This window comes from Filicampus tigris, chromosome 4 (genome assembly GCF_054856515.1).
Source record: "Filicampus tigris isolate MCC_2025a chromosome 4, RoL_Ftig_1.0, whole genome shotgun sequence".
Taxonomy (NCBI): domain Eukaryota; kingdom Metazoa; phylum Chordata; class Actinopteri; order Syngnathiformes; family Syngnathidae; genus Filicampus; species Filicampus tigris.
Window position 1 is genome coordinate 17,522,613 of NC_141220.1, and position 23,334 is coordinate 17,545,946.

General features: G+C 41.8%; 1 protein-coding gene across 11 annotated transcripts in view; it reads right to left on the reverse strand.

Moving 5' to 3' along the window:
• The window catches only part of foxb1a (forkhead box B1a), a 73,008-nt gene that overhangs the window by 25,566 nt on the left and 24,108 nt on the right, over positions 1-23,334 (reverse strand). For 4 of the 11 annotated variants that reach the window (XM_086027864.1, XM_086027865.1, XM_086027867.1 and 1 more), the window contains one exon: positions 16,908-18,925. The exons of 6 other annotated variants lie outside the window; for them this stretch is intronic. In XM_086027864.1, coding sequence (XP_085883990.1) covers positions 17,725-18,669 — 945 coding nt within the window. In that variant the 5' untranslated portion in view covers positions 18,670-18,925 and the 3' untranslated portion in view covers positions 16,908-17,724. Of the gene's footprint in view, positions 1-12,442; positions 12,483-16,907; positions 18,926-23,334 lie in introns of those variants that run through there. One more of the 11 variants, XR_015086451.1, reaches the window with a different exon arrangement.

Here is a 23,334-nt window from a genome sequence, read left to right on the forward strand (position 1 = left end):
ACCATTGTCAAATATTGGGAAACTTGCAGTGCAGTGGAAAAAGGGTGAATTAAAGAAGCGCTAAAATCCTTGCAGGAATGATGAAATTTAGAAGCTCTCCTTTAACTGTTCTGAATCTCTGTTTAAAGTTGTTATATTAGTTGTTGTATCGTTTCATTTTCTCTGCACTAATATTAATTCCTGAAGGCAATCTGATAATATCATGTAAGGTATGCAAAAACTGCATTCAGCTTTTTGATCTCTTGACATACTTTGCCAAGTAAATCCCCTAGTCATTTTTTTTTTCTGAAGGAAATATCACAGATTATGAGTGCAAACTGGATACGGATTTCTGTCCTAAATTGAAGATGATAAACAGTTAATGTAAACAAACCAATATGTGTAATTTAATTCCATCACGAAATAAGAATTAATAAGGGGATAAAGCATCAAATCGATAAACAGTATTGATAATGGAATGGAATGCATTTAATGCGGCATGTTGGTATTTTTTTTTCAGTATTATACATTTTGGGCAGTGTTATTATTTATATACCGTAAGCAGTTTTGACTCCTTGGGTCGGTCCTCACGAACAAGCGCCATGTTTTTGGTTTCGTAGAAGTGACGCCAAAGGACGGGAACTTCCTTCTGACTGGACAGTATTTGGCTAACTTCTGCTGCCTAGACGCTTGTCATGCTTGTAAATGCGTTTGAAAACACACTTACGCGGTGTAGTCTAGCTGCGTTTTTAACAAACGAGGATGTGTATTCCAACACGGAGTGGGGGGGGGGAATATTCGGTTGTTTAAAAAAAGCCCGGCTACGTGTAGACAAGGCCTTAGTCCAAACGCAAACTTCAAGGGGGGAAAACGTGTTTGAATTCTCCCATTTTGTAGTAAAACTATTTGGTGTTAATTGCTTTGCTGCGTTTGAAAACTTTGCAAACATAATTAGCCCTCCCGAAGTCAATGAAATTGTGTGTGGTAGCACACAGCACCGTCAGGAAATTACCATAAGAAAGGATTTGAAAGTTCTCCACTTGAAAGCTTGAGGGGAGAAGGCTTCTCCCTGAAACGGCAAGGTGACATTTTATTTCTAACTGTTGGCTGTTAATTGATGCGCTGCTGATTAAAGCACATTTTATGAAGACGACCAGGGGGCTACGTTTGCAGGCATGGATTGCAGCAGAGTTACGAGTCTGCTACTAATCCCCACATCTTCGTTTGGGTTGCATCAGTGAGCCACGTTCTTGCGGGAAAGCAGAGTTCAAAAAGTTGGCGAGGACAAAAGCTGCAACACTCACTGTCTGTTTGGAAGTCAGAATACTAATTTGAATGGCAGTTTAAGAACTAATATTTGAACTGCGGCGCTAACTAAATGAGTGCGTGTGCTGTACTACGCAGGTGACGTGAATTATGACATTAAATCCTTTGTGAACAATCCATATCATTAATCACGACACGGTATTTGTTTGAGCAAAGCAGACTCATAATTCAAATGCGCCTGGTGTTTTATTTATGGGAGTGTGCAATTGATAAAATGCCAGGAAGGAGCAATCTTTTAAAGCACCTCATACAAAAACCTCTTTGTCAGAATAACCAACACAATCTGCATAATTTACATTACTTACTTAGAAGTGTGCATCCCAGCCTTAAAGTAAAGAAGTTTGTTTTCTCGTGTTTGTGCCTATTAGCGACAAATTAATTAATCCACCATCCAAATCCTCATTAAGCCACCAGCTATATATTAATACAGTGTTCTTCTTGTTTCCCGGAATACAAAAGGAAGAACGGCGGAAGCGCCGTTGTTTCCACAACATGATCGTGTCTCTACAGCACCCACACGCACGCAGATTTTTCTTTTCCATTTTAATACATTCAGATGCCATTCAAGTTTGATTTCAACTTGAGTCTAATTTATTGCTCTGCCACTAGGGGGCGAGGAGTTCCTCCCAGGGCTCACCATGGCAGCAATAATATGCAGCCATAAAGTACTGATGAGGTGGCTCAGTGAATATTTATGAAGGGTCCTGCATTGGATTCCCTCTCTTCATTCCAAACGCTCTCAGTGGGCTTTATAGCCCATGTATAACGACACGTCCCAGAGCACCAATCATATAATTACTGACGTCTCCAACTTGAGTGTTCAATTCAACTCCATTTCCCTCCGCCTTTCTGATCCTCTAGCCATCAATGGTGTGAAAAAGCCCAGCTCCTCCATTTAATATTGTTTGTTTTGTTGTTTGTCAACACAACAGAAGGAGATGTGCTTTTCTAAAGCTCAGTGTTAAAGAGGCACCCCCGAGAAGAATACACACAGTGTTGCCATGGAGCCAATTGATGTGCAAATGGTTTCATTTAAATATTTTTAAGAGGATCAGCTCAGATTACGCCAAAGTTTGACAGAGATAATTCGATGGCTTGTGTAGCAGCTTTGTTTGGGGAGACCATCATTCAAGGCACGTCAGACCACCTTCACAAACCACATAGACTTTTTAATGAAGTTTACTTTGAGAAATAAGCTAAAGCTTGCACTTCTCTGCCATATGAAGGAAACCGTCTTATTGACGAGAGCCGGTTTAATATTTGAAGTCCCGCGAGGCTTGCTAAACATGCTTTGGAGGTTTCTTGTGAAAAGAAAAAGTTTGAGTTAACACGCGCTCTAATTCCATTGAACAACTCTTCGAAAAGAGGGTGAAAAAAGTGCCAACAAGGCATAATGGTGGCATCTAGCGGATATATTTGCTCTTTTTGCTGCATTATAGATAAACGCACCATGGAGACCCCCCAGTATTTGGGACAAGGGAGAGGAGCTTAAATATTTATGCCTAAGCCTCTGGAGCCCCACTATTAGTAGTAAAATGTTTTACTTTCTGGGCCTGTCACTCTGCTCGGGCTGCCATTAAGAACGACGCTGACAGGGACCTCCGGGTCAAACATTTGAGGCAACAAAAGAGCCCGATGGAAACGCTCAGTGAGACCCAAATTACTTCTGTGTCATTGGTGGACAATATTTTCTCCACACAGCATTCCTTCGTCTGTTAACGCCGTGACCCTGTCCTGTGCATATGGAAAGATTGTTTGTCTACAACACTGGGCTATGGAGATGAGGAGAAGTTCATGGACAATGTTCCCGGCGGTGTTCGACCCCCCGCTGGGGGCGAAGCTCCCCTCCCTCCGTTTTGTTGGGCTTTGTGGAAAAAGTTGATAAAAACAGCTTGTAAATGGAGATGGGCAGTTGAAAATGAACATGTTGGGGTGGAGCGGTGAAGCGGGAAATCCAAATATACAAGACCTCAAAGAAGAGTGGCAAAGGCAAAGGGAGAAAAGACCCTGGGTCATCTGCGCAAAGAAGGAGAAGGCATGTAACCTATATGAAATTTATACAGAGTCACGCAAACTGTTGCCATAAACCAGATTATCATTCCAGTCCGCAGGTTAAAATTCAGTTTTGTTTGTTAGCAAGATTACACAAAAACAACAACAAAACATGCAAAAATGCGAAGATTTCTTCTTTCTTCTGCGATGTCATTATAGGCTAGGCATTTATCTTATTCTTGGAAGATAGTAGAAGCAGAGCGAGTGTTAGATTGTTTGTTGTTTGATTCAATAAAGTTTGGGGAAAAAAACAGCAGAGCGAGCGAAAGACATGGTGGGGACAAGACTGAACTGGTACATTTGTAGCTCCATTTAGAAGTGTTGAATCGACGTAACCGGAAAGATAAGCAAATAACACTAACATTTAAAGTAGAAACGGACAGAGCGATGTTTTGCTAAAACTGAAGTCGCTTCTTCTACTACTACTGCCGGAATATTTGGTCAATCTGCACATGTCAAAATAATTTGTTCCACTCGAAAGTGTGATGCATGAGCACGCAAGTCCTAATCGGATCATTATTTTTCCGTCCATGAAAACAATGCATCCAATCAGAATTTTAATCCGAACTCTGATCGTATTAAAGAAATTTGGTCCATGTAAACGTAGCCACTGTCATTTACATGCCAGGCCAGTAGTTGGATTGATGTAACTGTGAAGAAACACTACGCACATGCGTACTAACTGAGTTAATATTACCAAAAAGTGCCTTTGAGACTTCCCCATTTCACCAGAAAAACGTTATAGTTTTCATTGAACCTTATATTCCTTTTATTAAATAGAAATGCATAATGGTTACGATCCCAGATTTATTTTTCCAATATAAATTAAATGCAAGCGGACAATGTACATGCTTGTTGTAGCTTGTTGCGGTGTAACAGGTGCTTTGACTTGTCTTTTGGATTGTAGCTGAGGTGTTTATAATGCCATCACAAACTGCTGCCACCGTTGACACTGTCTTATACGGCGCCTGTTGCTACATTTAGCCTACTGACGGCTCCAGTGATAGTGGCTAGCAGCGTTAGCAGCTAGCAGCTAGCCTAAGCAGCAAAGGACAGGGCACTGGCGAGAGACGTCAGATGTTACTTTTCAGATGCAGTTCAATAGATGAAAATGATGCTGCACACTTTGATACTGTCAGCCTGGCACAGTTGCCGTTCCTTCTGATCACTTTTTCACAAACCAGACAGGCTCACTCAAATGTGCTCTTAAAGCTGTCAAAATGGCTACTGAGGTTCTAATGTCACTTCCTCTCAAAGAACAAAATCTATGGGGAGAGATTTGTCTAAAATCTCACTTATTCATGTTTCTAGAGAGGAAAATAGTGTGCTGGAAAGCACAGTTTGAATTTAAATAAAAACATTTTGATTATCTAAAATAAAAACCATTTCGTCACTCATTATTAAGTGGTGAAGTGTTTTTTTTTTGGTCTTCTGTATTTATCTGAATACGTACTCGATTAGTCGATAGAATTTTCAGTAAGATACGCGAATACTAAAATATCCGATAGCTGTAGCCCTGATATACATGTTGAAAACGACTCTTTTTTATCAAATAACTTGGGACATGTCAAATTCATGTGCGTCCAATGAAAGAAAAATGGTAGAAAATGAAGTACACATATTTTAAGAGAATTATCATCGTACTGGTAAGACCTGGAAGTTTCATTATTCTGCTACATTTTGATGATGTCTTTGTGATTATGACGAGGATATTGACTTAACTGCATACTTTCTTTTTCTCGGGCAATGATATGTAAAAGTACAAAACAGTATTAAGTCACTCTGCTGGACACATAAACATACATTTTGCTGGGGGAAAACATGAAGCACCAATGCTACTACATTGCTGCAGTTCATCATTATTGTTTTGACCACGGCACACTGGTGCAGACGTCTTGGCATACCCAAAATTCAACAGTTGAAGCCTCGCATTCAGGCAGCTAAAGAGTTACATTGCAAACACCATCAGAAAGACTACGAAAGAAATGGGCAGGCAGGGGGAGCTTCAAATCCCCTCTCAACCCTAAGTGGGTGGTCCTCTCTTTTTCTTTTTTTTTTACTGTGGGTAACCGTGCAGTCGCCAAGCATTCGCACGGAGGTTTTGGAGGAGGACTGGCTCTCCAGACGCAACATTCAGCATCCCAGGGCCATACATCCACACAGAATGAGATTCATGCTACACTGACTTTATTTAAGCCAGCAGTCCTGGCAGTAGCAGCGCTAAATGACAGCCAGTCCTGGGCTCCCTTTCTCTGGATTAAAGGATGATTCAGGAGAGCTCGACAGAAAAGGCCCAAGAAAGAATTCATTCAGGGAGAAAGGAGTTTATCTGAAAAAGTAACTGAGACTCGCCAAAGTGTTTTGAACACAGTGTGAACATGTGCATTGACAGAGAAAGACACCATCAACCACCCCCTCCCTTACCCCCCTTTAGCTCGCAAACCTTTTACACAGCCTTTCCCAATTTAAGACGTTTCACATATTAAAAAACGGTGAAAGTGACTAGACTAGTGTATTTAGTAATTTCAATTTAACTAGTGAAAAAAAAATCCTTTAAACATGATTTTTGTGCTGATTCAACAAAAGAAAAGGCAATGGTCAAAACACACAAATAATTGTTCATTTACATCTGTGTTTATCTTTGAAATGACAACAATGACAAGCATGCGCTACATTTGAAAAGTGGGGCGTCATTAGTGTCATAGCCTCTATTTGAGCAAGCACCCAGGCCCTGGGAATGTAAATTCCGCCTCCGAGCCAAGCACGGGAACTGTTTAAGTTGGCCCCACATGTCATACATTTCAATGATTTCAAAGAGACCCCCAATTAAAAGCTACAAACAAGCCTTTGGAATGCGAACTAACACAATTAAAAGTGCTTCGTGAGTGTATTAGAGGAATAAGTTGCGAATTAGCACTTTGAATACACAAGGCTGTGTTCACTGGCGAAGCCTTTCACTCGTTTAAGAAGCGGAGGCAAAAGAAGGCTTTTTGAAGTCAGCCAGTCCTCTCTCTTTCTCCAAAAGCAAAAGAAGATTGAGTCGGCCTAATCTGCTCCTTGTACATTTGAATGTCCTCTGCAAAGAGCTCATCCTGGTTGCTTGATAAAGGCCCAGGTGCAAAGACAGTGGCCATGCCTAACTTTGTCTCTGTGGGGGCTGTAAATCATGTGTGGGGCGGGGTTGAAGCCCAGCCTTTGAAGATACAAGCCTGCTTTCCCTGCTGATTTGTGGCCGCGAGGGCAAGCCCCTTCCAGGGCGGCTCGTCAGCCAGAGAGGGCATAGCGGGAGGTGGCCTCATAACTCGCCGATATGCTGGAGGACCCTCCATCACGCCGCACAACACACACTCCACGCAAAGAGGAGCGGGACTCCTGACTGTCAGGGGTCAAGTGGGAGAAAAACTTGTTGACATGGCTTCCATTTGGTCACAGTGGAAATGTCAATAAAGTTGTTTAACTGGCTCTCGTGGGGAAAATATATTCAGCCTGCAAACATGGTATTTAAGATTCGGGTTAAAGTGTGCTTAAACAGCAAAATGTCTTACCGACTATGGCACTATACAATACGGGGGTGCCTGAAATCTACTAAAAAAGGAGTATCATAAAGTCACCTTGTACAAAGCTAATGATGAGTTTTAAAGTATTTATTCACCAATGGGTTTATCAGTGTGGTCGTAAGTTGCAGTGGTGCAGAAAGATGTTCCTCATATTTGTGTTGAGCAATTCAGCTTCATGAGAAGGACAAAATGTTTATGAATATACTGTATAATATAGGATGCAATTCTACAGAAAGTAAAAAATAAATAAAATTGCAATAACCAACATCTTAACAATTAGACTTTACACAGATCTGATTGGCTGGATCGTAGCGGCAGATATTTGCATTTTATGCAAAACAGGTGATCAATTGTTAAGTCATAATTTGCTGATCGATCAATGATGTCATTGATCGGATCAGCAACATAAGACATTACAGCAAACACACTCACATTTTGCTGATGTGCATCGAATGTTTTTCAGCGTTTTGGGGAGAATTTTTAGGTTTGGTTCTTACTGTTTTAATCGCGTAGAAAATGAATCAACAACTATTTTGTTAATCAATTAATTGATTACAGAAATTAACTTACAATTCGCAAATTCTCAGAATGACAGGCTAGGAATAGTACGTATTCACTGCTGTAAAAATAATCAACAGGTCAATCCATTGTTGACATAATATTTTAACTGCATCCCTAATTGGATCATATTAGATTGTACAGGTGTACCGAATGTTTTTAGTCAGTATTCCATTTTGGCTTTAACTGTCAATTTACTCACCTGAATAATCTACTTGCTCCTGCCATGAAATAAATCTTGAAAAGCATCCACTTTAAATAACATTAAGTGACACAACCCAAAGGTCCAAACTATCAGACTCTTCCTTTTCAATTGTCTTCTACGGTGCAATCTAATGACGTCTATGAAAGGAAATTAGTCGACCATTGCTCGCCCCCTTTGACAAGCAGAGTCATTAAAGGTTGGCCAACGCTGGTCTGAAGCATTGCCTTGTGAAGCTCAGAGTGACACGCAAGCCTGCATACCCCTGTTTGTTATTTAGATCCTTATTTACACTTGTCAGCGACAGGCTGGAAGCACAGCAGTGGCTTCCTCCATGGGCCGGACAACAATGAGCTTTAGGGAGCGGCCCAGCGAGGCATTTAGCCTGGGCCCTGCCCCGTCTCGAGGAGAGCGAGAAGAGGAGGTGAACTGCCATGTGAATCGCCTCGCTCGCCTCCGACTTAAATATCCACCACCGAAGGCGATTTGATTTGAATCCAGGCCCGAAAGTGCGCACCTTCAAGTTGTAAACGCAAAAAAAAGCGTCAAGTCTCATGTTTTCCATTTTGCAGGTCACAGGCAGAGAAGGTTGGGTGCACCAAATTGAGATGATTCTTAAAGTTCTGCTTTTGGCTGTTACTTTGCGTTTCATCATCCTGTACTAACGAATTTAATGACCCCAAAAAAGTAGAGAGGAGTGACTGCTTTTTCGATGCCTCATCACAAAAACAGCCATACAGTTACACCAAATGTAAAAGTCTGAACTACATTTTTTTTTTTTTTTAATTAGTGACTTTCTTGAACCAGTACCGCTTTGGCAGAGGTATTGGTGATTGTCATTTTTTGTTTTTCAAGAAACAAAGACGGTACTTTGAAAACTGACAGTATATTTCATCATTCACAAAGAAGCCCAACTCCCAAGTGTGTTGCCAACTCACATCCCCATCGCAATAGAGATTAGCAACAAGTGCATTGTAGCATCGAGGTGCACAAAAATAACAGTTTGAATTCTGTGTCATCTGAAGCCTGTGTGGGTGTATGCACCCATTGTAGTCTGGTGACTTCCTGAGAAGACAAGCAGCATGTACGGAGGTATCAGCAGCTGCATACGACGTGCCTCTGATCCGGGCAGCTATTGACTTCCTGAGATTTGAATTAATTACTTGCTTCACAAGAGAAACTGGATTGCTGAGGGAACCCCCTAAGAAGTCCACTCATTCTTCGGAAACTGCCCCATGGACTTGCAGATGGTTTCACTGAGATGTGCTTTCCCATAGAGAACAATTACACCGGGGATTGTGGCACTGGCACAAACCTGGAGCACACAGTTTCCATTCTGAACATCTCAAAACAGCCATAGGGGAGGTTTGTGACTTAACATAAATTAGACCACCAGGGAATGGGCCAATCTGAAGTGGCGGAAGGGCGATATTGCAGATAAACGCACTCTGCTCACACCTTCTGCGCCGCACAAGAAACAGAGACTTGCATTGGAACTATCGATTCATTTAAACCACCAGCTGGTTAATGTCAACTGTCAATGTCTGATAAAAAGATGTATCTCCACTTCATGGCAATTTTGTCCACGCTATTTTGCGTGTACTGTTAAATGGGTGGCGTGCATGTTAAAAAAAAACATGTTTTTAACGAGCATCTCCGTTTACCGCAAGATGTGTCCTTCAAACAAATAAATCGACTTCACGGCACAGTGAAAAAAAAATCAATTGAGGTAAAACGTGACAAGACCCACAGCGCATAAAAGCCAAGAGCTAATCACCATTACTTTGCTTTAGTAAATCAAAGAATGACAACTTAGGATAATGAAACTAATTTGAGCAGATGATTGACAAAAAAAGGTATAAGAGTCTGATTTATTCAAGTAAAATTCAGGAGGCTAAATAGGCTTTGGTACTTGTTGTTACAAGATGACAGAATCATAAATTACTCATAAGTATCAGTTTACCGTAGTAATTACATTGACACACACAGCAAGTAGCTTCTCAGACAAGGACATTTCGGACAAGACTGGTTAAACATTTAAAACATGAAAGACAACATACAGCGATGGTTCTTGGATAGTAATACATTTCTCTGTTAACAGACCTTAATAATAGGAATTAAAAGTGTGTTTTTTGAAATACTACTTTGCTGTAAAAGTGTTTTCATTTCTCCTAAAATGTGAGGTACATGCTTGTTATCAGACAGCTTAAAGATGAAGCCAACCCAAACATGTTTTTTTTTTTCATAATATGTTCTATGCAGGCCCACTAGTTGAAATACGGCATTCTGATTAATATTGCATTTGTGGAATATAAGTTAATCAGCATAATGCACCCACTTTTAGCCATCTCAGCAGGCGGCCATTTTGTCACTTCTGTCGACTGAAGATGACATTGAAGTTGCTCAGGGCTCAGATGAGGACCAATCACGGCTCACCTGTTTTCTGAACCTGAGCCATGATTGGTCGTTATCTGAGCCCTAAGCAACTTCGATGTCATCCTCAGTTGACAGAGGTGACAAAATGGCCGCCCGCTGAGCTAGCTAAAAACGGGTGGATTTCTCATATTCCACAAACGCAATAGTAATCAGAATGCCATGTTTAGACTAGTGGGCCTGCATAGAACATATTCAGGAAAAAAATATGTTTGGGTTGACTTCCACTTTAACGTTGCTGCTCCAGATATTTGTTTACTTTTTTCAGAAACTGAAAATGCTAAATAATAATGGTCCCAGGAGGGAGTTTTTGTAAAAAAAAAAAAAAAAAGTGTTACATGAACCTTTTCTAAATGCAAAAAAACGGAACTGAATGTTCACTGTAGCCATGTGTAATTATGTCACGTACAAAAACAATAGCAAAGTGTAAATTTATTGCATGGCTACTTACCTATGACAAATTACAAAATTGCAAATGATGGAGGGAAACGATAGTACACTGGAGTACAGGCAGTTGTTGCCCATGTGCATATAGCACCTCATCGCCAACTGCATGCCCGTAATGTATATTACACCGTTGTCACCCGAGGGCAATGTAAACAAACAATTTTCCAACATTGTTGTCATTACTAGAAACTTTACTGCGCTTTAACTTTGTCGTCATGTAAACGTAGTCTGTTCTTGATAAATCTTCTGAGAGAAAGAAAGTCACAATGAGAGTCATTAATGAAGTGGAGAAACAATTACAATTGAGACTCTGCAGGCCTTGTGTAGCCTGAAAGGGATTAAGGCCTTGTCTATACGTAGCCGGGGTTTTTTAACAACCCCCGCCTGCGTTGGAATACACATTAAAAAAAAACGCATCCACACGAAACCGCGGAAGTGCTTTTTCAAACGCATGCCAAGCCTCTGGGTGGCAGTAGTTAGCCAAATACTGTCCATTCAGAAGGAACTTCGGCCCTTTGACGTCACTTCTACGAAACCAAAAACAGGGCGCCAAACTCATTCGGGAGAACCAACAAGAGGTCAGAATTGCTTTTAAACCTTTCAACGAGAAGCAGTGGTTGATTGCGGGCAAATAAGTAAACAGAAAGCACATCGAGAATGGCTATAACCAATGCAGCGCCGCGAGAATCCATGTTGACGTCAAATCATTGTTGTCGCACGGTGACGACGTAAATCTCCGGGTGTAAGCGTCCACAGCAAAACGCGGATCGGAGATATCCGGAGATATCCGCAAATTTCACTGAAAAAACTCCGGGGATGTGTGGATGATAGGAATAACCGCAGGCTAAAATCCGGCGTTGTCAAAAACCCCGGCTACGTGTTGACAGGTTTTAAGTTGCCGTGGCGTTTGTATTGCGCTTGCTTTCAATTGGCCCGGGCCTTGTGTTCGGCCTTGTTAGTGCCAGCAGCTCTAAGTTCCTCCTAGTGAAGAGCACACTTGAGCTGTGATGAAGGATCCAGGAACGCAGAGTTTAACGGTGGCTGCTAATTAACCCCTCATTGTGCTCACTAACAAAGAGACAAAGGAACAAAGTGGAATTTCAATGCAAGAGATAATCACAATCACAATGAGCGCAGCGCTTGGATCATGCACTTAATGTGGATTTTCACACCAGCCATGACAACATGAGACTGGATCAAAGACAGATGAAGTTGAATTAACAAAACAATGTAGCCTTGTTATGCAATAACAAACAGCCATCTGGGCCACCTCCCAATGAAGGCTTCCAAGTGTATGTGGCGTGAAGAGGCAAGAGAAACTTCAACAAGATGTTATCAGACAGTAGGCAAGGAGCAAGGGATCCCTTCTCACACACAAAAGAGGAAATGGACTCGGATCTGGGCTGATTATAGCTGCCTCTTCTTCTGTCCCACTGGCTGAATGGCAATTACCGCCAACTTCCTATCCAGCAAGGCCCGCCCAGCCTCTCTGAGGACACCCTGACCCAGCAAGTTACCCAGAGGGCTGAAACAGGAGCTGTCAAAAGTCACAGCTCGTTGCTCCAGATGCTGCCCCACGGGGCTATCGCTGCGTAACTCCCGCTAATCAGCTCCTACGCATCTCTGCAAGTAACTGCCCCCCAGTGGATGAAGGCCCCTTCTCACCTCTGCTACTCGGCACACCTTTGAAGTCCTGCGCAAGTGTTAGTTTACGGCAGGACAGGCTATGATAAGATCCGAAGGAGTGGTGAAGAATTAGCTTCTTGTCACATGTTTGAAAGGGGAAACTGCGGGCTGATAAAATCCACAGAATCTGTTACAGTTGTAACACGCCGCAGCGAAAGCACTTGTGAAGGAAAAACACTCTTGTGGCAATTCTGTTAAGTACCTTCATTAACGCCGCTTGTTTGTCTCAGCTGGCTTCCCACACTCAGGTTGTGCGCGAACAAGCATTTGGTCAGACTGCGGTGCCAGCGGCAATCACGCCCTTCACAACCTCGGATTACGTCTGTTCGCCGAACTGGGGCGCTTCGATGACTCGTTCGCAGCGCTAAATAATGAAACAGTGGAGGACTTGTGAGAGACACGTCAGATGTAATAGCTGCAGGTTGTCAAGGCTGGAGCCTGAAGTTTGATGGATGCCGTTCTGATGGTTCTGCCTCACCTTGTCTCGACCCGCCCGACGCGCAGAGGAGCCAATAACATGAGGCGTAACTAAAATCTGCACATAAATTCAAAGCGGTATTACGGGCGGGGAGCGCGGCTGGCCCTGTGAACTCATCATATATCACTCGAGGGAAACTGGTAAACGTTGACCCCAGTTAAGGGTTTTCTAAATGCCAACTTTGTGACTCTACAAAAAGCACTGGGATTCAAAGAATTTTGATGAAAATGTGAATATTTTTATAAGGTTAAAGTCTTCGTTTTATGGCTGAGACTAGCATAAAGTCTGCAGTGCTAGACTACTTAAGGACATGTTATACTGTTCTATAACTGACGCTAAGGTGATCACAGTTGGTCAAATTTTGTAGACGGAAACGCAAACGGAAGCCCGTTTAAAATGATGGTCGGACCAGCCTATAGGCGTTACTATTTCTTCCGGCCGGACAAAAAAGCAGATAGGGGATGGCGGGTGGATAACCCGGCTGCAGGCGGAAGGCGATAAACGGACCGGGAAACGTTAAAAATAAATAATATACATTTTAAATTGACAAAATATGAGGTAAATATGAGGGAAAAAATGTGATGTTACCAGAAGTAGACAAGGCAAAAAAATATAGTATTAGAATTGACACGCATTGTAGACACTTTAGTTTTAGATCATCTCCACCCTTGCCAGCATTTCTTAAAATTAACGTTTTCAATTCGCTAAAGCTCTGAAATTATAGAATAACATGCGTTTAGGAGGGCCAACTTCACACCATAAATTCTTAGAATCGTAGATTTGTGTGAAAATGATGAATGTAAAAACCAGAAATGCTGGATTATAAATGACGAAAATGTATATCAGGTTTCATCTCATTATTCATGAATCTTTATATGTAATTTACCTGTGAAAGATGTAACACCCAAAAAAAACCTGTTTCCAATAATTACCTCAGTTTAAATGTTAAATGATTTGTGAAAAAAAACTGGAAAGTTGTCAACACTAAAAATTGCAATGACATTTTAGCACATGTTGAGATCTTCAGTACACAACAAAATAAATGGAGTGTGAAATGGCCACCATTTTGGGGAAGCATGCTCCACATTATTGTGGAATGTGCAGGTCACCAAACACGAAACGCTCAGGTTTCTATATATTCTCTGAACATAAAATAGCGCTCGACTTTTTCTAAAGATTCCAAATCCAATCGCAAAAGACCAGCCCAGTCGTGATCATGTCGAAATAATGAGAATATCTACCAAGTCAGAATCTCTTATGATGTCCACTGTCTGCCGCTGCCGTGGAGTTTTGCCACCCCGCTGACATAATTTGTTTCACAGTCACCAGCCAGCAGCATGAATCAGATGTTGACACTCTAATTTCATGCACACACGGGTGTTTGGCTGAGCCAGCCCACGAAAGCTTGCGCCCTACCCAGCCTCTCCTCTCAACTACCCACTTCACCTGCCCTTTGCCCTCCCTCCCTGCCATGTAATGACACTGATGATTAAACCTAGTGATGATGATAGAATCTTCTTGGGTCATCTTTAAGTTGTCAAACAAAATAAAAAGCTGACATGCAGCAAAAATGTTAGCGCATTCCGCACCATGGGCGTATGCAAGCACAGAGGCAAAGTGGTTGTTCCATTCTCTCTATCATAAGGAGCATAAACCACTAAATCTGTTTACAATACTGCACAGCTCCTAGGGAAAATATTTGGTTAACTTTGTTGTTTAAAAAAAAAAAAAAAAAAAGAGCTTGCAAGAAATTAAAACAGCCAGCAGGCATGTTTGAAAATGTCAAAGTCCTGCCCAAACTTGACACATTTGCAGAGGATAATAGATGTGAGTTCGGTGTCCACCTGTGATTACTTTTGCTTTTTTTTCCCTTAAAAGTCAGCACTGACAGCTTACTGTTGGAAACAGGGCGAGCTATACCTGCCGCTGTTGGTGGATGTCCTCATTCTGTCAGCATCAAGCGTGAACTGTTTTTCAACTCCAGTGACCAGCAGGTAAACATATATATAGTATGTTGAGGGCGGTTGGAGGGAGGGAGAGGGAGGCAAACGTAATCCCCAGTATGTCCCCTTTACAACAAATCTGACAGTTTTACTTTTGGTGTGAGCATAAATCCACAAGATAAACCCATAAACAAATAAGTTGTTTGCGAGAGCCAGACAACGGGCAGGTTTTACGAAACACTCACATCCTCTTGACAAATAGCCAAACAATAAACACATAGTAAATAACAACAAGCCCCGTCTGTATCAGTTCCCCCGTACTTGAGGTTAAGTTGAGTTTATTGCAGAGGCCACCGCCTGCATGCATTAAGCAAATCATAAATTATACATGCTAATTACCTTGGGCCTCCACTTTAATGAATTATTTTAATTAAACGACAACGCTGGGGTTTTGCATGCAGTCTATATTTCATTCCACGCTGGAGATGACCTTCGTCGTTGTCTAAGTGGAACATAGCGGAGCAACAAGGACGATGCCAAACAACACTGGCGGGGTATTATCAAATTAAAAGTTGCATCAGGAGTTCATTTTACCTTTCTCGCAATTAATGACATGAGAGAAGGGAAATAGGTCAAAAGGCCTTTTTGGTCCGTGTGTGCCTATTTAATAATTTTGATCAATAATCAGTAATTAGTAGTAGATCAGTAATTCCAGACCCTTAACCCCATTTTTTTTCTCCTTCACACCTGTTTCTTCCCAATTTTCATCTCTGAGATATAATTTGCTCCTCTTATATATATATATATATATATATATATATATATATATATATAATGTGTGTGAAAAAAAAACACGTAGGTCCAATTTTCAGTAAATGGGATGTGTGTAACAGGAAACCCCATTAATGTAAACGTTTAAAAAATGAAAAACATGGACATGAGTATTTTTCACAGAACAGCAACGATATACAGTTTATATAGTGTGTATGTGTGTCAGTGTGTGCGCGTGTGTGTGTGAAGGGGGGGGGCGTGTGTGTGCAACACTTTTACAATTCATCAAACATAGAAAACAAAAAAAAACATTTATAGCCAAACATTATATGGTGAAAAAAAATCTGTTTTGATTCTACATAATATACACAAACCCTGCTTTGAGTACACAAAACTGATAATACTAAAAACAAATACGTTTGTTTGTCTTATGTGAATATGGTGACATTGCATTTCCAATTGATTTGTTTGGGGGGCTATTTTAGGTATTTTAGTTATTCAGTCAAAAATAAAAGCTTGTAATGTATTGTCCCGGTTCCAACAACAGCAATCAATCAGGACTTAATGTTGCCCACACAACACAAAAGTGAAGAGAAAAAAAACTGACACTGTTGTACAAACAGTCCATGGGGGAGGGGTGGATTTAAATTCCAAAAGGGTCTCACAGCTCGTTTCCTAGTTCCCCAGTCAGCAATGTGTTTGTGAAAAAAATCAGGCTTTTTGTCTTGCTGCAAAAGGCTAAATCTACATTGGTGGCCCAGTTGAAGTTTGCCATTCTTTGCACTTTCAATCCGAGTGAATGAAGCAGAATGAAGTGGCCCGATCGCCTTTATTTGATCTAGTCCATTGCACAAAGTGACGGAATGTATTTGTTTAATGCCCTAAGAAGGTCCGACGATCCTTGATTTTATTTGAAATAACGCAGAAAAAATCGAATTCAAAAAAAATAAACGTACTGCATAATTGTAGTGCATTTATAAATTGTTTAAGCGCGCGCCCAACGTACAAGAGAAAAATGTGCGTGCATCATTATTGCAAAACGTCACTTATTCCATTAGCTGGTGTTAAACGTGTTGCAAATCCGGGGTGCAGATTGCTTGTTGAAATCTTTATTGTTGGGCTTTTTTTTTTTTTTTTTTTAAGCGCCGCGCAGCTTGATGAATGAGCACACTTGTCTGCGCTGTGGCCATGCCATGGCTGCATCGTGCATTCTAATGGAGAGCACAAATCATGTCTGTCTGCTGCTTCGAGGAAAAGTCGCCCGCTTTCAAATCGTACAGGTTGGGATGCCACTCAAGCACATGCACGCAGTAAAAATAGCAATTATTACGCTTTAAAATAATAACAATAATAATTATTATGCAGGCAAATTGTTCGATGAGGAAGTCGTTTCAATCCGTGATTTTGAGCCAGCGAAAATGATAAGAGTTAGTGATAATAACAACAAGAAACATTTTGATTGTTTACTTCACTTTTAATGAGAAAATATTTGGATGACCTTTTTTTCTAATTTATTGCAGAATGTTTGCACACTTTTCAAAAGCACGCATGCTTGCAAAAGAAACGAAAAAAAAAAAACAATAACATGAACATTGACACGTTTTTTGTTTAAAATGCATGCTTCACCTTTAAAAGAAAACGTACAAATTTACAGCAACTGATCCACGTGGTCACCACAACCTTTTTTTTAAATTAAATGCTTCACAGAACACCTTTTTTTCTGGAAAATAGATATCTAAAACGTACAACTAAAAAGTGCATTTTACAACATTTCCGTTTCAGTAATTTGTAATATTCACATTTGCATTTTTGAGCACGTCACATTTTTTAGACTTTTCGATATTGGAATGATTTTCTCTATTTGTGGGTTCTTTTTTTTTTTTTTTTTTTTTTTTTTTAAACAGGGAAATCTAGCCTATTTGGTATCCCCTCGCTCATCACTTTATTCGAGGAAAGCGTCAGCGTCGTTGACGTACAGTGGCCGCACAGAAGAGTGTGCAAAAGTTGAGCGAGTATAAAACTGAAACCGGCCCACATTGGGCCTTACAAAAACTCCCCCTTCAACACGTTAAAGTCAATGTGAACTTTTCAAATAATTTATAATTTTCTTGAAGAGCCATACTGCGAAATTCTGTGCTGGACTTTTTCAGGACAGTTTAAAGCGACATATTCAACATATACACAAGTGAATCAATATGCAACTCGCCTTGAATAGAGTCCGACGTACGACAGATATATAAACTTTGGGTTCGCTACCAGCAGTTCGTTTTGTCTTAGTTTGGGTCCATTTGGTCAGTGCACGGCTACCGACTGCAGGGTGGCCGGGCTGGTGAGCGTCTCGCTCGGGGTGGCGGGGCTGCTTTGGCTGGTGGCAGTCTGTGGGGAAGTCGGGCTCAGGGACTGGGGCGAGTTGGACAGGAAGGCGGGCAGGTGGTGCGGGAGCGCCGAGAAGCCGGCCATGGAGGTGGGCGTGGGCTTGATGGGCACCGGGATGGCCGGTAGAGTCTGCGCCCCGTGACATAACGACTTGATGGGCACGCCGTATGCGCTGTAGTCGCTCGGCGCCATGGAGATGGGCGCCGCCGTGTCCATCACGCCGCTGTTGTACACGTGCGGCCAGGCCGTGGTGAGCTGGTTGTGCAGCGGGTAGCCGGCGGACATGGACTGCATGGTGGAGAAGGCCAAGCTCCCGGGGACCTTGTACTCTCTGGCGATGATGTTCTCGATGGCGAACGGGTGCTTGAAGGTGGAGGTCTGGGACACCCCCAGGTTGTAGGTGGACATCTGGGGCAGGTGCGTGCCGGTGGCCGCCTGCAGGGCGCTCAGCCGCAGCTTGGCCTGCTGCTGGAGGTAGTGGGCGGCGTCCGACTGCTTGCTGGGGGCCAGGTGGTCAGAAGCGCCGAGCACCTTAAAGCGCTTGCGGCGTCTCAGGAAGCTGCCGTTCTCGAACATGTCCCCGCAGCTGGGGTGCAGCGCCCAGAAGCTGCCTTTGCCCGGCTGGTCGGGACGCCGGGGGATTTTGATGAAGCAGTCGTTGAAGGACAAGTTGTGCCTTAGCGAGTTTTGCCACCGCTGCGTGTTTTCTCGGTAGTAAGGGAAGCGATCCATGATGAACTTGTAGATTTCACTCAGGGGGAGCATCTTCTCCGGGCAGCTCTGGATGGCCATGGCCGTCAGAGAGATGTACGAATACGGAGGCTTCTGATCGCTGTACGTGTTTCTCCCCGGACGAGGCATCCTCGAAATAGTTTTCGAGCCCCCCGCAAAAAAAAAAAAACCCACACACACACGCAAAGAAACAAGTAGTCACTCTTAATTCCTCGCTGCCAGATTCTTCATGCAGGAGTTATTTTCCCAGCCTGTGCGACGACAGAAAGAGGGGCGGCTTGCCTGGACGACTTTTCTCAGCTGGTCCCGAGGAGCTCACGCACAAGACTTCATCGGGGCGTCCCGGACTAAGTGGATGATGCCTCCATGGCCCTCCTCGAACCATCTGATAGTTTTATGTAGTGACATGAGCAGAAAAGACCCCCGCCGCGGCGCTTCCATTAATGTGCCACCTCTTTGCTATCACATGACAATTGCCAAGGGAGGAGGAGGAGGTGGAGAGGGAGGAGGCGAGGGAGTAGGAGGAGGAGGAGGGGGAGGGAGGAAGGCATAATCTGGTTTCATTTACACCTATTTACATGGACACCTTGGGCCAATGGAAATCATTTCCATTTGAAGACAGAAAAAGGGGTGAAAAGGCTCGGCAGCCGGAATTGAACGGCGATGGCACTCAGTGTGTGGAGGTATGCGCTTATGCTTGACACTTGCACAGATATTTGACATAACACGGTATCACAAATTTGAAGCGCAGATTCGCGTGTATTGTTTTTTTTTTAATTATGTGCAACTAATTAATTATGTGTGTAAAAACATCAGTATTTTTATTATATTTCAGACTATGTATTTTGCGTGGTTAATGCAGTATTTTTTTAAGGCAAATGTAAAACATGTTTAAATTAATTACCCTAACATGAATTTAAATGTTAACAATGTATTCTCATTAATATCTTTTTTATTAATTAAACAGAACGGATTAATATATTGCACCATTGTTTACAAAAATGCACAGTAAACATTTTGGGGGAAGTGGACGGTATGAAAACATTCCAACACAATGCAAACAATGCTGTTCAAACTCCAACTTCATGAGGCAATCAGCCCCTTTGTGTTTATGGAAAGCAGACTGAAAAGTACTTCAGGAATGCAAATAAACCCTTGAAGATGGTGTGCTGGAAAACTGTATAAAATATCCATAAGTCAATTATATGAATGTGAAAACCAATTGGGAAGCCTATTTTGAACGACTGCTATTCAAGCTATTTTTTTTTTTGGGCCATGCAGGGCCACCTTTCCGCTTGGAGGGTTTGCAATGGTGAGGACCACACACGCACACGCAGATTTGCTCATAATTTATGCTAATTCCAAAACCTCACCCCCTCAACACCACCCCACCCTCGCCACCGCCGCCACCCCAATAAATCCACAATGCGCCCCATCACCAGTCTGACGGATTACAGAAAAGAATCGCATTGCGGGGGACATCTTGGGCAAAAAAAAAAAAAAGAGAAAAGAAAAAGGGAAAAAGAAAACGAAAGCAGAAGCTGCTAGAAGAGCGTTCTCTCAGCTCAGAGATAATGTGGTAAAAACAAAATAAAATAAAACGTTTATTAAAAAATGCAAGAGGTTGTGCATATGCTACTTAAAATATGTTTTAAACAGCGGCTTTTTGGGGTGCGGGAGGGGGGGGGGGTTACCCTGCAGAGTGGCTTTTAACACCTGTCAGTTCCTATTAATGTTCAGCCCAAAAGGTTTTGTGCAAAAGGAAGTGCGAATAATGACAACACATCGCCATGGATAAACAACTTTTGACACCCATTCATCGGCGCATTTACCAAAACGATAAAAAGGAGGCTTTTATTGTGTTTAATTCGAGCGCGTAAAAGTCAATCACATCATCTGGAATTTACGCTCATTTTATTCTGCAATTGCTGTAAATGTCACGTGCGCTTTAACGCGCCATTCTTCTTTACGCTTATTAGCTTAATTGAAATCATTCATCGTTGTCTGTTTTATTTGTTTATGCGCAGTAAAAAAAAAAAAGGCGTCGTGAACATGTTTTTTTTTTTTTCTCTCTCTCTCATGTCACGCACAAAGTGTGTGGCTCCAGGTTGATGGCATATCAGTTCAGTGCACACACTGAAAATACCACCATGACTGAGTGTGAATGGGCTCTCTTAGCTGCACCCAAACTCCCGAGTTCAAGCAGCAGTAGATCAAGTCTGCACTATGTTTGGTCATTTGTAGAAAAAGCCGAACAAAGGTTGGGATAAGCCAAATTGCATTGCACTTGTGAACCGTGCCTCAGTCTGAAGTATCCTTTAGAAGCACGGGGGGAGTACACCCAAGAACAATTTTGTGCGCGGTTTTAAAAAAAAAAAAAAAAAAGGAAGGAAAACAAAGGGCACTCTCTGCAACATCTTAAAGTAGAGTAGTGAGGCGTGACATTCCCAGGGTGACCAGACACAAAAGCCGAGGTCACGGGGATGAAAAAGAGAATCAAACAGCCACTTTCACACGTCTGCCCTCCTCTGCTGCGCCCCCCTCGAACACAATAGGAAACAAATGTTGTTAAAAGAGGATCGATGCCATTCACCCCAAAGCAGCGAATGATAGCCAAACAATATTGTCACACACGGAGGCCAGTTGAGATATGCTGCCACCCAGAGCCACGCTGGGGTGAGAGAAAAAATACCCGTTGTATGGAACCATTAAGGTTCATTCATTAAGGTTCAAATTCGGAACGATTAATGTTCCATATACACAGTAAACATTCGTAAATGCAATCATCCCCCCCCCATACCAATTGGGAGGTGATGCATTATTTGGGACAATTTTGATTTTTACTCAATGAAGCATGTATTTTTTTCCCCACTTTATGCAAAAGGTTGCCTCATTGTGAAATGTATTCACGTGTTAAACGTACAGTCATGAGACTATTTATTTTGTTCGTTTTAGGAAATTTGCTACTGTAACGTACATTTACTTTATAGCAAAAAAAAAATGTTCAATATAAACATTTTTTGTCTGTTGCAAAACCTCAATTTATTTATCTAATCTTATCAAATTAGAAAATATAAATTTAAAAAATACACGTCCCCCCCCCCCCCGCAGAAGGATTTAAAAAGATTTGTCACGGTTTGTGCATTAGCGTGAGAGCGAGCACGCGAAAACAATTTCCAAGTCAACCAATAGGTCCGCGCTTCTAATTAAGTCCGCGGTGATTTCAACCCCCCAGAGATGTTTTACGGTGCAATTAAGGACGCTCTGATGGTAAGGTATGAATATTCAGCAGAATGACAATTAATTAGCAGACGGAGGGCCCTCATAAGGAGCTCCTCAATGCCAAAATTAGCCCATGTGACGGGACACTTGCACTTCTTAAAGGCCATCTTCGGCAGCTAAATAGATGCGCCGGGAGAGGCGCTCATCTGGACTAACGCTACATTTCTGCATGTCTTTCCTCTTTTCTTCTATATGATCAAGCAGGGCATATCAGAAGTGTTCCCCGCGCCACTCCATTAGTTGTTTTGTGCGCGGTGACATCAGAGGGAGTACCTGGAAAAAGACCTCGGGGCTTTCAGAGCATATGCTCGGATTATGCTTAATGGTCTAATTACATAAATTAGGCATTCATTATACGCTACATCATCTGTAACAGATATCTCAATTGGGCGGAGGCGGGAACGTCGAATTCAATTTGTACTGGTGCGTTTTCATCCAAGTCAGTGTTTGGAAAGAATGAGAGAGGAAAAGGCGATTTTTTTTTTCAAGCAACCATTTATTGTGTTTCTTAATAAATAATAGTATTATTATTACACATATTGTAATATTTTCAAAACGACGATGCAAGAAAAGGCATGCAAATGAAGGGGTAGCAGTTTCACTATATGGCCATCAGATGGTGACAATTGGAGTCATTATTTACACTGAAAAAAATGGTGTGTTGAATTTACTCATTTTTCTTTCGTCCAGCGGTTGAACAAAATAAAATAAATTGGCTCCAGATACATTTTTAAGGAGCTGTATGGTCTACTTCAAATGAATTTACTTTGGTTGAATTTAGTGAATTTTATTTTGTCACGTGGTTGCACAAAATAAAATCAATTGGATCCTGATACATTTTTAAGTAGTTGTACAGTCCACTTTATCTGGATGTATCAGATGATTTTATTTTGTTCCACCATGACAAAATGTGTCACACAAGTGCAGGTTGCACAAAATAAAATCCTCTGATACATCCAGATACATTTTTAAAGTAGACTACACTACTTAAAACTCAATTGATTTTAATTTTGTGCAACCACTTGACGAAATAAAATCGAGTAAATTCAACAAGAACTTTTTTTCAGCATAGCCATGATTTATTTATTATATTTACTGTCAGGTTTTTTTTGTTGTTGTTGTATTTTTACTATTGTGGCATTTGAGTTACTGGGTTACCTTACATGACAATCACAATATTAGATACACATTCATAACAATGCAAACTACAACCATAATAATAAACATATTGTCATTGATAGCATCTATGAAAACTGAACAGTATCATCGCTGGATAGTCAGATCTAGCTACCTACAGTAAACGTGTATGTGTGCGTGCGTGTGTGTGCGTGCGTGTGTGTGTGTGTGTAATGTCTGTGTCGGTCTCTCCCAGATCATTGACTCCATATGGTGAGAAACAGCAGGACTGATGAGCGCACTACCTGAGGTCCATGTTTGTGCTGCCGACTGGAACCAAAACAGAGACCCCCCGCGTGCCCCTCAACCCACCACACGATTCATTACAGACAAGAC